This window comes from Sabethes cyaneus, chromosome 3, assembly GCF_943734655.1.
Source record: "Sabethes cyaneus chromosome 3, idSabCyanKW18_F2, whole genome shotgun sequence".
In the NCBI taxonomy this organism is placed as follows: Eukaryota; Metazoa; Arthropoda; class Insecta; order Diptera; family Culicidae; genus Sabethes; species Sabethes cyaneus.
This window is the reverse complement of record NC_071355.1, coordinates 210,678,936-210,695,026: the sequence shown is the minus strand read 5'-3', so window position 1 is coordinate 210,695,026 and position 16,091 is coordinate 210,678,936. Positions and strand designations below refer to the sequence as shown.

At 39.2% G+C, this 16,091-nt stretch overlaps 2 protein-coding genes across 3 annotated transcripts in view; one reads left to right on the top strand and one right to left on the bottom strand.

The window, feature by feature from the left end:
• LOC128743604 (serine-rich adhesin for platelets) overlaps window positions 1-16,091 on the top strand; it is a 374,341-nt gene that overhangs the window by 284,350 nt on the left and 73,900 nt on the right. The window lies entirely within an intron of this gene.
• Window positions 12,835-14,506, bottom strand: LOC128743606 (serine protease snake-like). The gene is made up of 6 exons (XM_053840211.1): window positions 14,411-14,506; window positions 14,310-14,350; window positions 14,146-14,255; window positions 13,703-14,075; window positions 13,465-13,645; window positions 12,835-13,399 (listed from the first exon to the last, which is right to left on the bottom strand). Exons 1-6 carry the CDS (start codon window positions 14,454-14,456, stop codon window positions 13,380-13,382), a joined length of 771 nt encoding a protein of 256 aa, XP_053696186.1. The 5' UTR covers window positions 14,457-14,506; the 3' UTR covers window positions 12,835-13,379.

Sequence of the window (16,091 nt, the reverse complement as noted above, 5' to 3'; positions counted from 1 at the left end):
TGTTTGTTTCCATAAACAATCAAAAAACGTATTTAAGATTCCTCGAAAATGCTCACAAAAAGAGTCGAAACGTCGCAAAAAGGAATGCGAAAGTTTTTATTCGGAAACCCAAACTAATCTATTATATATTACAAATGTATTATTTTAATGCTCATTTTATTACGTTTCATGTTTTTTTAACCAACATTTGTGCAATGTACACAACAAATTTCTAATCCATGTTGTTTTCTTCTTTGATTACAGGTAAGCTAACGGCCCATCTTTTGAGGGATCGAGATGAGCACAAGTCGCTCAAAGAGTCAGGTAAATGTTGTACAATGCTTTGCGTTGTGTTCAATCGATTTCGAAAATACTTATCGGATCGTTTCCCATTACGACGCTGATCGTCATCCTCATTGGTTTTGTTTTCTGATTATCGAGTGACGCCCGCGGCCCCGCGGGGTGAGATAATAAACAACTTTCTTCCTATTATCAATCGATCCCACGGAGTGCATCCATGGTAGTCTTCATGTTCGATTTCCAATTAGTGACTGACCGTAATGGCCGTTGGCTACTTGTTACCGGTGGCTCCTCCTCCCTGATTAGAGGAAAGGAGCCCTAAAGTTGTGTAAGCTATACCATACCTGGTGGAGTTAGGCCCTCAGGGGGGCCTACAAATTCCACTGATTGGCGATAATTAGTTGTGACCTCGGTGTGATGTATGGCACGAAACATTATCGGAAAAGTGCATTTCTACCAGGGACCGATGGCTACTTTCCCCCGTCCGTTTTTTTCAACAGTCTTTGATGGTGGGCAGCCACCACACTGGGCCAGCAATTTAACTCGATGTTTCGTGTTTCCGATTGCTTGCACGTGATGATAGGTACCTATCGTACATACCTACACTGAAAAGCATTCGTTTCAGTACCTTTAGCTAGGTTTTTCTAGCGTTTCCGTTGCGATTACTGGCTAACGACGAAGGTGGTCGCTGCTGCACGAATTACCTTCTGTGTCTATCAATTGCAATAAATTAAGTCTAATTTTAGGGTTTGTAATTATCCACCGGCGTAGATGTGAGCAGCTGCAACTGAAAGTGGTAGCATGTCTGGCGGATTTAATCATCGAAATTGAGTAATCGAATTGAGTTGGATCGTGTTTTCTTTTGGTTCCCATAAAGAACATCGAAATAATTGCTCCATAACTCTATGACAAAATTATAGTTGGGTTTGGCCACGTTTAGAGCTTGTTGGTGGACAACGACAACGATTGTTGCGCCATGGCCTCGTTCCGGCTGCAAAATCATATGATTTGATTCATACCGAGGCCGAATGATGTCAATTCACGCGCATGCGGGTTCTCTAGCTCTCGGTAACCCTTCATCCGTCCGTACCGTACATGCTGTAGCGGCCGCGTGTGCCTGATGCCTACACTCTTAGCAAATGATACCGCAGATGATGTCATATGCTGAATGATGCTGCCTTCATAACGTCAGGGATATGTTCGCGCTCTGTGGAAAACAGTTTGGCAGACTCGACAGAATGTCGGAGACAGTCTGCTGCGCTAGTACTAGGATTGAGGGTAAATAGTAATAAATTTGGTGCCGGTGTGTCCCGGAAAATGTTGACGAGGTTGCTTTTTGGAGTTTGAATTTTGACGACAAACATGCCCCAAATATGAGTACTGTTGTTTTGGACGTACAGTATGGTTGGTTAAATCAGATCCTTTAACTAGGTTTTAATAATCTAGTTTTACCAAAGTTGTGGAAGATGACTAATTTAGGTTTTATAGAGTAACAATTCCATGAAAAAAGTGTTATCTACAGTTTCCGTGAAACTGATTTTTCTAGCAAAGGAACGGACACTTCTGATCAGTCTTTACCAAATTTTGATATATCTTTTACGTGGAATTACAGATGTCATAAGTCCATGTGTCCATAAGCCCATTGATGATTGAATATCTTATTCATATTTATGCTCATCATCAATTTCACACCATCTAGCTTCGTTTCGTAGTTGATCAAGTCCGCAGAAATCTGAGATGATGAAGACATATTACCGTCATCGTCGATGAAAACACTGAAAGACGAAACAGAAGAAAACCACATCCCGAAACGTGAAAATCGCACTCAACATCGCGTACTCTCTCAGGCCGATCTGGTCATATGGTGGTGCCGCGGGTGAGTCACTCATCGGGTTCCACCTCCCGGTGTCGAATCGGTTTTATTATAGTACAGCGCACGATTCTTCGAGGCCACGGGGCCAGCTGTCTATCGTGTGGTCGCGAACAGCGAAATGATTCAAGCTAAGTAAGGGAAGTGGGATTCACACATCTTCTACCTGCGCATCTCGAAAGGCGAAAGTCACGATCAAGTAAGTTAATGTTACGTTTGTAAACAACGCACCCAGCGGGCGGGCAGGCAGACGGTGCGAGTGTGGTGAGGAAACCGAATTCTAAAAAAAACTTTGATTGACCTACCTTCGAAAGGCCACCACAACGTGCACACACTCCAAATCGCCATTAGGTTACCATTTTGGAACCGGGCCCCAACGTCACTATCCCATCGATGATGGTAAACAAATTTTACGCGAATATAAATAAACGATGATCATAACCACAACTGGCCGGGATAATATTCTGACCAGCTGTGTGCTTGCTCGACCGAAGAGCAACGGCGGTGGCGGCACGCCATGGAATAGGAAACTGTTTTTCTCCTCCCGAAACCACAACAGCAACGGTGCCGGTTGGCCGATCGTTAACGGCAAGCGTTCATTTAATTAAAATTTACATCGGCCGGCACACGCGAGATGCCGGGAATACTAGGATTGAGGACGTCCTAAATATACTTAGTCCAATTCGTTCATATTGCTTTTGCAATCGAATGCTACATTCTAGGAACAGCTATTTTTCTCGATGTTAAATGATCAAATGACAGTTCACAGCGCTTCACAATGTACGTAATTCCAATGCACATTTATGCTCCCAGCAAAAATAGTTTAAAATTTTTTGACACCACCGAAATAGTGTCGAACCGATTGGCCCCATCTGGTGGTCCACCCTATCGACCCTAATAGCATCGACAAACCTCAAACAAATTACCCTAACCATGAAACTATGGTTTCTTTTGATCTCCGTAGAAGAAGGATGCCACTTTTCTTCACGCGAAGCGAACCGAATTTCCCTATAATATACAACAAACACAAATTTCTCATCAGTAGGAAGATCAATCGCATCAGACTCGTGGAATGACTCGCCGTCCTCGTCGTCGATCTTGTGTAGGCGGGATTCGGAAACAAAGTGCAAACATTCTTGCTTGAAGCAGAGTAGAGTAGAGCAGGGCAGAGAGCGGATAGCACATTTTCCGCCAAAGTCAGTAAAAAACCCGATGGGTTCTTTTATCTTCACTTGAACAGCAGCATCCCGGTGAACGGCACAAAAAAGAACTTTGCTCTCTAAACATTGTTTACACAGTGGGTTTGTTCATGTGCAAACTTCCTGATGGTATTTCCCTTCGGCTTTGGTTTCACCGCGCAACTAAAGGGCGAGCAAATCAGTCTTGTGTGTCAGTGGGCGAAGGATGATGTAGAAGGGCAAGTGGAAGGCGAAAATGGCGTGAAAAAAGGGCAATCATATAAAATTACCGGGAACCGTACCCTAGGCAGAGGAAATTCTTGTCGGAAGGCAGCAATCAAATGTCAGGCCGATTAGAGTTCGGAAAATGCTGCTCGATAGGCAGTTTCCATTCGGCGGTTATGCTTGAGAATTATTGTGTTTATGTTACTGTTTCAAATACAGATCTGTTGTGGTTTAACATAATGCAACCAGTTTGCCACAACGCTTCGCTTTCGGGCGGTATATGTTTTTGTCTTTTTTTTTTCTGAGGATCGGACTATAACCTAAAATCGGAAAATGTTGAAATGAGCCGTATGCAGCAGCCAGCTGTCGTAATGGAATATGATTTTTGTTACGAACATGAGCAAACCTTTTAAATGTGTCGCAAATTGATCCTATTTAAGAATAATTTTTATTCTCAGGCATTTTCTGAGTAATTTCGAGCAGTTGAATCGTCGAACATGAAAACTTTTTTCTAAGAATTAGATCATGGTTCTACGACGATTCGCCCAAGAGTTACTTATGCTATGAAATTAGCGATGAACGAGAAACCCGTAAAAATTTCTTCTGGAGTTTTCCAAGTGTTTCACCACACACACACACTTCACAACATCACGTAATAAATAAGAGGCCAAAATCCTAACGTATGCACTAAAAAATGAACCAATTTTGGCTGTCGACGTACAGAAACTACAAAAGATGAAACCCATTGGAACAAATTTTCCTTAAATCAGACGTTTAGGGTGGGGGGATGTGGTAAATGCCGGATCGACTATCCGGTGGATACGAAGTGCCTCACGATGTCCAACTTCTTCGCTCCGTGGTTAAGCTAATAAGACGAACAAAACATCTAGCGTAGCTGCTTGACTGTTTTCGCCTTAACTTCTGCAACTCAACTGACAACGTTGTCAATTTTTTTTCTGTACACCCAGTGTACGTTTTTTTATATGCCAGAAGGGCATTGTGTAAAAAGGCCACTGCGACATTCTTAATGATCGTGTTTTGTGGCCGGACTGCTGTACACAGCTTATGGACTGCTATTTATTAATTCAACATCAACAGAATACAGTCGTCCTAATGATGGTTTCCCATACTATTAACAATCACACAGTCATAAAAATTACGATATACGCAGATTTTCTTAAACGTCATTGATAGAGAAAAACACAGAAAAGTTTACCGACTGTTCATACCTATTGATGGAGTTGCGGCGGATAGTTGTAGTCCTGTGCCGCAATTCGGTACTACATGGTCGATAAAGCCAATGACCGTTTTGGGATTTAGGCTCCATACCTGATATGGAGTAAGAAGGACACTTCCGAACGAGTTGAGCCTTGATAATGCAAGAGCCCCGCAATTGCAGAGCAGATGCGCTGAACTTTCAGGTTCAGAGTTACAAAAGCGGCAGGTGTCGGATGAGAGTGTATGTTATTAAACATCAACTTCAGAAGGATGTTGAGATAGAATAGCTAAAAAGCTTAAGGCTTAAACGACTTACTGAGACTTGACTCTTCCTTATCGAAAGACTCTCAGCCGGCTGTTAGAGTATAGGACAATTACGGAGCTAGTGCAGTGGTCCTACTGACTCTAGCAAATACACCGCCCAGCCGAAATTCGAACATACGACGACTGGTTTGTTAGACTTGTGATAGAATAGCTATGTTACTTTGATCAGATGGTGGTCCCCGAAGAAAGTGGTTCGGAGCCAGTGCATTCGCTTCATTTACGTCCCATGACACTTTCGTTAGTGGTCGCGAGATTTTCTTTTCCATGATGACTGTCTTCCGATACTTCATTCGTCAGCAGATTGTCTTGCAGTTTTCTCAAAGCTTCCTTGACTGAGCGGACCACGCGTTCCCAGACACCTCCTATATGGGGAGTTACAGGGGGGTCAAGACTTCATCGCGTCATTGTCTTTATGTAAGCACACTCAAGATTGATGACTCTAATAAGTTCTCCCAGCTCTTTGCTCTCGCCTTGAAAATGAAACGGCCTTTTGCCATTAGACGGGATTTGGCGTCAAACTGTGAGCTAAGTCACAAGCATACGCGTAAACTGATTAAAATTTGTTATTGAATGAATCAAATTATGTTTCATTTTAAAGTTCAATTAGTATACAAAAAAGCAAGCCTTCCAATTGCCCTTCGAGGCACGACATTGAATTAACAAACCAGTCGTCCTATACTAGAATCTTAACGGGGGGGGGGGGGGGGGGGGGGTCTATTAGATTTAATAGAATCATAGCACTATCCCTGCCATTTTCCTACACTAACGGCTGGCTGCGTCCCCGGGTTGGGAGGATTATTATCGTTAGGTACAACCTGTAAGCCAAATCTGGCCAAAACAGCACGGGACAATTATGCTACTTCAGGAAAGCCAGCAGTCGGTTTTTCCAGTGTCACTCGTTCATATAAATTTCTTGGTTGACGGTCCCGGTTTATTGAAAATGTTGCTTTTCTAGCCATAGGACGAGCAGGAAAGCCACATCACATCATTGTCACATCAGATATTCCCCAGCAAACTTCTCCATTTTTATGTGTTTGAAAATATCTGCCACATTTTCACAATTGTATAAGGCTCCTGCCAAGGAAATTGTTTGAAGTTTGCTTTGACGCAGGTTTAAGTATCGGTCACCACCAGGTTTCTGCCGTGTTCTAAAAGAAATCTGAATTTTCGGCGTCAAACTGGCAAAGTGCAGAAGACGATTCGATTTGCTCTCCGTCAGTCGGATGTTACCTTCACCGACAAGCGACGAGTTTTTTTTTATTTTGTAGCGCTTTACTACTCTGCTCTGCTCCCGAATGAGCGTCGGTTTTGTTTCATCTTTCTTTTCGCGTCGAAACACTACCGAATGCTTACTCTCAAGGTCACGAAGCAAATCGTTTCAGTCCATATAAATGCCTGTCCACTATTCTCTTTGGGATACGGTCATATGGAGCAAATAGTCTGTTTGTCTCCAGTGGGTGAAGAAAAGATTAGTTCTGCCTGTAATTGTGCTCCTTCTGCGCAAGATGAGTTCGGTGAAAGAGCAAGTGATTGCGCAAAAAGTTAAAGCACTTGGCTGTTATGAGAAGTAGATTGCTTGATCTGGTGAGCAAAACCAAGCCTGATAACCATGCGCAACGAATTTAGTCTATATTGTTGTGTACAGTTTCCGGGATCGTGTTTAGGCTGTCTGGTTTTGTTTATTGTCGCTATTTGGAGCCGCTTTCTTATCATAAAGCAATTCCATGCAAAAAATCTGTCGAACTTTAAAAGTAAAAATTTAAATTGTAACAAAATCGGAGTTGTTACAAGTTTATGTACAGGTTTTTTTTTCAGAAAACTCACTTCAGAACTTCAGAAAACAGACAAGTGTATTCTTGTTTGGCGCCGCTTAAAGTGCTTCGTTCTTATTCTAGGTGGTCCTAAAATCATCATTTTGCCAAAATTTCGCTTTTGAAAAAATCATAATTTTCGAACTGATTTCAACAATTTTGGTAGAAAATGAAAGATTTTTATAAAAGCTTTTCAGAAAAAATGTAACCTATTCCAAAGTTGACATTGTTTTTTGGTTACAATTTTTTTTCTTTCCTTTCATGTATTTAAAAAATCTCCATTTTTTATTTTTTCTGAAAGGCTGAGACTCTTCTGCAGTGTCATAATTTCAAAAATGTCTAATTTTTATTTTTTTAAATCCAATTTTTTAAAAATACAAAGTTGTTAAGGGGACATAGTACTTTTTACACCATATTTTTTGCCTAATTTCAAATATTTTATTCTCGATAACTGAAAAGCGAATCGATTCGGGTTTTTTGCATTCCAAACATTGCACTTTATACTAATATTTACAATTTTGTTCGCATATGTGAACCTCTTCCCCTCTCCCCTACGGCTCCTTGAACATGATCGTTCGAAAAAAACATGATTTGCAGTACCATGGATTGGCGCTGGGGGTCTTATCCAAATTGAAAAATTCCAAAACGACATGAAAGTATATTAAATTATCTCGTGTTTGACCCATCCTTTTTTTAAAATTCGAACGCATAACAAAATGGCGGACATTCAAACATAAAAGTAAGGTTTTTAGTCGAAAAAATTGACTAAACATTTCTAAAAAATACAAAAATAGTAATATCAAAAAAAGGATGGGTCAAACACTAGATAATTTTGTTGGCTTTAAAACAAAAAAAGAATCATGAGAATTGCTTGAGCCGTTCTTGAGATATTTATGGTACCGACTTTCAAAACCTGGTTTCGAGAAAAACGACGTTGAACTTTTTATTCGCCGTGTAATCGCTCCAGACATGCGCGATACAAATAGCTGTAACTTTGTCAATTTTTGGAATTCATTGAAATGACTTGAAACACATATGGTCAAAATGTTAATCTTTCGAAATAATCAATAAAAAAAATTTCGATTTTTTTAAGCTGAAAAAGTACTACGCCCCCTTAATGAGCAATGGACACGCATGGTGTTTTGTTGTTACTTGTAATGAAACGGATGGCAAAGAAAGGATTGTTTCTAGGCCATCTTTGTCTGATAGCCGAAAAGTAAATACCAAAAATTAAATGTATTCGAAATTAATAAAATTGCGTCACATTTAAGTCGACCAATTTTTTATCGTAGCGCTCTTTAAACAATTGAAATGTTCAAAACAAAACATAAGGGTGATTTACTGAATTAAAGTTGTACACTAGAATCTCTTTTTACGTTCATTCATTACGTAATATTTTTTTTGTATGTTTTTTTGTGAGCAAATAAACTAAACTAAACTAATAATTACTTTTTTCGGTCACTTTTTTACTGCTGAAAGTTGAATTAACGTTCTAGTCCAATACCATGAGGTAATGTCAGGAAATTCGAAATAAATTCTTTTCTTTTTACATCCAAAATTTGAATTAACGTCATCTCTTTTGAGGTCCAAAATTTGAATTAACGTTTTTGTCAAATGCCATTAGGTAATATCAGGAAACTCGAAATAACGTCTTTTCTTTTCACATTCAAAATTAACGTCCTTTTTTATGTCCAAAGTTTGAATTAACGTCCTCTCTTTTTACGTCCAAAATTTGAGTTTACTTCCTTGTCATATACCATGAGGTAATGTCAAGAAATTTGAAATAACGTCTTTTCTTTTTACCACTAAAATTTGCATTAACGTCCTATCTTTTGACGTCCAAAATTCGAATTGACGTCCTTTGTTTACGTCCAAAAATCTGAATTACCGTCTTTGTCAAATACCATTAGGTAATATCATAAAATTTGAATTACCGTCCTTTTTTACGTCCAAAGTTTAAATTAACGTCCCCTTTTACGTCCAAAGTTTAAATTATTGCCCTCTCTTTTCACGTCCAAAATTTGAATTAACGTTCCTCTTTTTACAGCCAAAACTTCAACTTACAGTCCCTTTTTTCACGTAAAAAATTTGAATTACCGTCTCCTATTTTGACGTCAAAAATTCGAATTAGCGTCCTCTTTTTCTACGTCCAAAATTTAAGTTAACGTCTTTGTCAAATACCATGAGGTAATGGGCCCTATTCTCACAGTTACCTCATCTAAACTTTTTAGGTGAGAGCACAATTTACGTTTCTGAAAATCACCTAGGTGACTCCGCCGACGTTGGTGACTGTGTAAATCAAATGGGACCTATAAGGTGAGGTGAAGGTGACTGTAAGAATATGGCGCGTGAGAGAAGTGAGGTGAGTGAGGTGATGGTGAGAATAGGGCCCTATGTCGGGAAATTCAAAATAACGTCTTTTTTTATACGTCTTAAATTTGAAATAACGTCTCCTTTTTTTACGACCGATTTTTTTACGTCCCTCCAATAGTGGACGTAAAATGAGATTTGAGTGTATTCGAAAAGCAATGTGAATATAATAAAAAGGAACAAACAAAGGGCTTATCATAGAATAAACAGGAGCATAAATTCGTAGTTGGTACCAGCAACAATGCTTTTTTAAAAACAAAAAATCAGAGGGGTTGTGTACAAGACACGACCGCATATATAGGTGACGCAGGACTACGTAAGTCTCTTTGTAGTGATAGTAGCATGTATTCATGCTTGTATACCACAATAGATCTAAATGCTGGTCGCAGTGGTCTAGTCTCCTATATTCATGCTTGTAATCATTCGATTCTTCATGTATACATGCTACATGCGTTGTATGTAGGGCTGTCGGTATTGAGTGCTTTTGGTGAAAACCGGTATTTCGGTATTGGCGTAGAAAATACCGGTAGTACCGGTAAAAAACCGGTATTGGCAGATTATTCGGAATCAATAGAAATGTCAATGTTTTTCAGTAAATGTCTCTATTTTCAATCTTTAGTTTCAGTATTGTTCCTTAGCAAAGTAGAATTTAAGCAGATATAATACGCTTAGTGATTTATTTCCCTTGCTAGATTTTATTGCCAGCGCTTCCAACGAAAATTTCTGCTTTCATCGAAGTCTGACAAACGGCCCTAAGCGCATCAGGAATTTTTCTTTCATTTATTCAAATTTATAGTAGGGAAACCTGCTTTTAACTATTTTTAAATGTCCCGGTAATGTAGCTTCCAGCATATTAAATGCCCCGGACTCCTATTGTCTCTTCACGAATTTTCCTGCATCCCCAGAGCAGAACCCTTGCATAGCGTCATCCTCTTCATCATCGTTCACAGACATTTTTCTTCTCTATTATCAATCTCACTATTCGCAGAGCTTGGAAATTTTATCTGCTTTTTTGATCAATGTATCACTCGAAATACTTGAAAAATATTCCAAAGTCTTTCCTGGCAGATCCTTTAATGGCAAGAATGCCCGAAAAGCGGAAATATTCCCGTATTCTGACTAGGGCTCGGCATCCTCGAAACAATTAAATGAAGCTGACTTTCTCTTACCTTCGCTTTATAGGTACATGAAGCGATTTGTTTCATGTGATGAACAGAACGTTTTAGGTAAGCTTTAGCTGAAGTTGGTGACTATTTCAAATGACTACGATTGACAGTCAGGCACGATTTGTCGATGTTGAGTAGGTTAATTATAATATTTGCTAAATTGTCAGAAATGGTACTTAAATTCAATTCAATTGCATTCAAAGTTGCTAGCCTTCTACTGAATATTTGATAGACATTTGATTTGACAAACGAAACTTTAAAATCGGTCGACATTATAAAGTGAAAACCGTTTTATTGAGGCTGATTGAAGCCAGTTTTAAAACGGAGAGGCGTTGTTTCAGTCGAAACTAAAGCTTTATTACTTCATTGTTGAGTAGCTATTTGAAAAATCACTTATAAGTGACGTTGCTGGGCCCTGATCTTGTTGCCTAAATTAGTTATAACTTCGAAAAATTTGCTGGCTTTTAAATATCAAGTTGTTCAAAAATAAATTGAAACGCGACGTCTGACTACTATGAAACTTTTTTACGGCTAAGATGCTCTACTGTGCCTTAAACGGGTTCAAGAGCTATAATTATTTGACCTACAACTTCACCTTCTTCATTGTTGGTAGTCGCAGAATGTCATTTTTCTATGAGTTTTACAATCTTCCATCAAACTTAGTTCTTCTTCGAATAAGGAGTTTGAAAAAACTAAGATATTAGAAAATACCGGAAATACCGGTTTTTTGCTTTGCCAAAACCGGTATTTCGGTATCCAAAAATTGGTCGGTATTACCGGTTTCGGTACTACCGGTACTACCGGTTAGACAGCCCTAGTTGAATGTAACATTTATCAAAGTAGTAACATTGCATACGTTCGATTCTCTTAAAGCTTGTGCATTTGAAAACAATTTAACAAAATCAAACACAAACTATTGGTTTCCTGCTACCTTACAGAAATTAAAGATTGTTTTTATTACCTATGGTTCTCCACGTTGAAGGGATTTTACCAATTCAATGCTATTTTATCAACAGCCCATCTTTTCACTACACTTCTAATGAAACGGCAAGCATGCGTATTCATACAGAGTCGTATTATAACCGAACACTACAGCTGTAGCACATTTTTCCAACACAGGTATCAAATTCGCCTAGGTTTAATCGTCTCGCAGTAAAGAATTTGCGATCTGTTGGGACAACGAACTTGTACCATTTTTTCTGGCACATTTCCCTAACACAGACATCAAATTGGACTAGGTTTAATCGCGTTCGTAAGAAATCTGTTGGCACGAGGGGACTTCGTCACTCTTTTTGGCGTACTTCCCAAGCAAGGACATCAAAATGGTCTAGGTTTAATCGCGATGTTAAGAAATCTTGTTGAAATGAGGAAACTTTGTCACTTGCTTTGGCTTACTTCCCAAGCACAGATATCAAATTGGTATAGGTTTAGACCATTGCAAAGAATCTTCCAACCAATCACGAAGCGAGAATTCTGGTAAAACAGGTTTATTATTTTCAATTTTTCAATAGTTCAACATCAAGAATCCATACTTTTCTTCATTTGGGTCAATTCTTAGAAGATTTTCTAATCGATTGGTGTAAGAATATTGAAAATCGATCGGAAAACCGCTGAGCTATTAGCGCCCAAAATCTATCATTTTTCGTGACGCTCGCATTTTTCGATTTTTTGGAATGACTTGTATCTTTTTTTATACCAGTAGTCTTTTCAACAGACGAAAAACATTATAGACGAAAGTAAAGAAACAAAGCTGTTGATAATATCTCTAAGGTGAGACAAGACGTGAAGGGCAAAAATGGAAAATTAGTTTGCGGGAGGATCATTGGAGTAACAATTATCGGTTCTTATTTCGTTTCTTTTTACAATCTGGTATTTCACTTCCTGTACAGCTTCCTTGCGCGAGACCGCGATATTCTGTTTGTTATTCCGGTTCCAATGCCTTCCGATCTCGAATCGAAATGCTGGGTTGCGCATGAATGGGTAACTACTATCCTGGCATTGTTTGGTTCTGTGATACTGTGTTTGCTACCACTACCATTCTTGGGGTTCGGGTTCTAATTTGATTCTAATTGTCTCCTATTATAGCTCAGTTCGATCCGCGGATCCCCCAGTTTGGGTAAAGAGGAATGCTATACAAACTTTATAAGCATTGTTTTAATGATCCTTCCTTAGCTAATTTTCTGCTATTACCCCTTCACGCTTTGTCGTTCCTGAAATACTACCAACACCTTCATTACATTCTTTCCTCGTTCCCTCCGTCGATTGTAAAAAACTACCGTTATAAAAATAAGATAATGTCTTCCCGATTCCGTATTTTACATTGCTGCGAATTGCGAAATAACTTGGGTAAAATTCAGACTTTTTACAAAAAAAAAATCTTTTTGAGTATTTATTTAAATAGGTATTTCATAGGACTAAGTATGTCAATGACCGCAGAGAGATTAGTAATTTGATTATCGTAACGAACTTTACAGTTAGGTTTATCAATTAAGTTTCCTGGGTGCATATCTTAAGTATTTCTGTATGTTTTGCTGGCAAGTATAGTCTCACGAACTATATGGCAACCGTTGATTTTTTCATGTCACAATCGTTTAACGCTAGAAGCAACTGCACATAAGATGTTTTGTATTACGGATGAAAAGTGGCAATTAAAAAGAAACGAAATCTAACACGCGCTGACAACACTCTTTCGTTTGCTTGAACCTGAACCAAAACAAATATTTAATCGGTTGCACCGATTCTCGCGTTCAGGATCAGATTTCGACAGATTAGCTAGAGCTGAGGCTGACAAACTTAGCATCTCTTTGTTGGCACTGCATTCGTGGGATTCACGTAAAACACACAGTTTAATTGCGAGATCCCATCAGATCTTACTCGCCTCTGTCTGCTTGTCAGTGACTTACGTAGTGTATTGTTTTATAAATATTTTAGCGAAACGTTAGTACCGTGATGTGCACGCTAAAAGAATAATAAACAATTGTTTTTATATTGTTTTAAAAAAAGTCACTATAAAATAATGTTACCATTTTTGTTGTATTTAATTCCGGTTACTGTCTCCAGCCACTCATAGTACGATCCGTAGCGCGTGTAAATTGCCGGAACTCCTGTACCGCAGGATTTTCCCACCGATTTGTGTCCAACGAGATAGGGGATATTCTTCCCGGAGCGCCTTTGAATTATCTGTAGCGGTGAACTATGCTGATCCTAGAATAATGATGGCTTTAAAATAAATTCGAATTATGACATGTCCCGTAACTGTACCGTGCAACGATCTGTGTAGGAATTTTTGGCACAAAAACAGCACAGCAGTACCCCAAACCGCAGCTTTCGATTAGGATTGTAGTACTCGTGGCATTTGTCGGAACCGACTGCCAGTAGGTTTGTTTGCTCGAACTGTTCGTTAATGGTTCCAATCAGTTGTACTTCGGTGTTGGACTTGGGGTGCCACTTTAAGATACAAGCCGGCTTGATGGCTTCTCGAGATACGAGTTGTGGGTTCTGTTTCAGTTGAGCAACGGCCATATTGTGGTAATCGAATTGCGGCTTGTACCGATAATGGACGGTAACGTTTTCGATGGGAACGTTGAAAGTGCGCTGAAGTGTCTTTCCGAACTGAACCACATCTGGTAGGCGCCTGGGGGGAAAATAACATGAAAGCTCTTTGATGTACAAGCATTCTTGTGCCTTTCGATATGTTTTACTACCCATGCTTGTTTGTACAATGTGCACCAAAAACCACTGATTTTTCTCCGATATAGGAACCGCCGCAGAAAAAGTTCACTGTTCCATCCGATTGCGTTATACCAATTTGAATCTATTCATTTGGAAATTTTACTCTTCTGGAAATCTTAAAGCATCGTATTCTTACCACATGAGAATTGATTGCGTTGTTGGTTGATTGACATAGTCCTGTTGAAGAAAGTTTTGTAAACCATAAATTTCTCTTATTTATTTATATATTAAATATACCATTTTGAATGATTGTTAACACTACTGAAAGTATCCACAGCTTCATAGTTTCCTTTGTTCCTTTCGCGGTAGGAATCCCGTATCGAGTCAATGCACGGTTCTGACTGAGAGCTGGAGGTGGACTGGACGTTGATGCGCTCTAACCTGTAAGCGAAATGCTCTTCTACGGCCGGGGAGTGAATTCTCTGAAAACTTGTTTTCTGTACGGTCTCTGCATTGTTTAAAATACGATGATTATCGCTGTCCACTTTAGCGGCTCGTCGCGTCGTCGTTAGGTAACGTGTAGGGGAGGCAGGGAACCGGATTACTGGAATTTCCGTTGAGGAAAATGGAATAGCGTTCAGATTTTTTTTTTAATTTAATTCTAAAACATTAGCTATTTTTACATATTGGCGAATATTATTCAGATTAGATTTTCACTTCAGCTCTTTTTGTGAATCCTGATAGTTTGACGACCACTATTGATATTAACTGCGAAGTTTGAAGTGTCCAATTGGAAGGTCACCAGCCAGGTGCTAATGAAGCATCGGAAGCAGTGATTAACAAAAGCCCGCAAAAACTCACCGAGACATATCAGGTTATACTGCCAGTCTTTACTTAAATTAAAAATACGCCTTTTGACTAGAAAAGTTTTCTAGCGATTCTACCTACATATACTATAGACATGTTTTGCACCAGTAGTGACTAATGACAAGGTCGAATAAGAAATAGTTGTGCAATAATTTGTAAGAATCCCCGGAAAACGCGGGGTGAAGACCTGTTCTAACAAATTGTGAAAGAAAATTTTATGTACATCAAAGTTGCCATAAGCTGCGAGCTTTCAGACGTAGCGTGTGGGATAGATGGGACGTTAATTCGAAAAGCAAAGAATAGCACTTTTTGATCCCCAAACGGATTTCTCTATAGATACCTCGTTCATACCTCGAAGTTGAGATAAACATTAGAATTCGGTAAGAATTCACAAAGAGAAAATGATTTAAAATGATTACACATTATTTTGAAAGATACAGTTTATAGTTTTATACTTGAGCAGTTCCACTGCAAAATGTTGGTTAAATCCCCCACCTCGACCGACGTACAATCACTGCAAGGAGAGGCAATTTTACAACCATTCGCTTCAAAAACGTTCTAACGGTAGATAAGAAATTTGCATTCTGAAAATTTCAGAAGTTCGTATTCTGGCTGAACCTTAGATGAAAATGAACCAACAGTATGAATTGAATATCGCAGGTTCTAGAGAAGTTTGCTTTGGTCTTTTGCAACGTTTTTTTTCTTTCCTATGTAGGTATTGGGGTAAGTGGAATAGCTTCGGGATATCTCCAGCGCATTCTAGAAAAGCAAAGAAACATTTTTCCTCTCTGGAGAAGATCTCTTGAGTGGATCGTCAGATTTTATCACCGCAAAATTTACAAGTGGAGCATAGCAAGTCCTCACGTGAAGTCTCCACAACAGAAACTGTTAAGCATATTTTACGCAGGTATCATCCACATGATTCTCGCCGTACTTATCACATCGTGTCTTAATGCTAGACAAGGTGGTCGTAACCCTCTATTATGGCCCATGCATACTTGACTAGGTCCAAAAGCCAAAGTCCAGAAGGTCCATCGTCGTCTGACTGGAATTGATTACTACACCATTAGATCACCAATAGCGAGCAGGAATATACTCGCTATACTCCCGC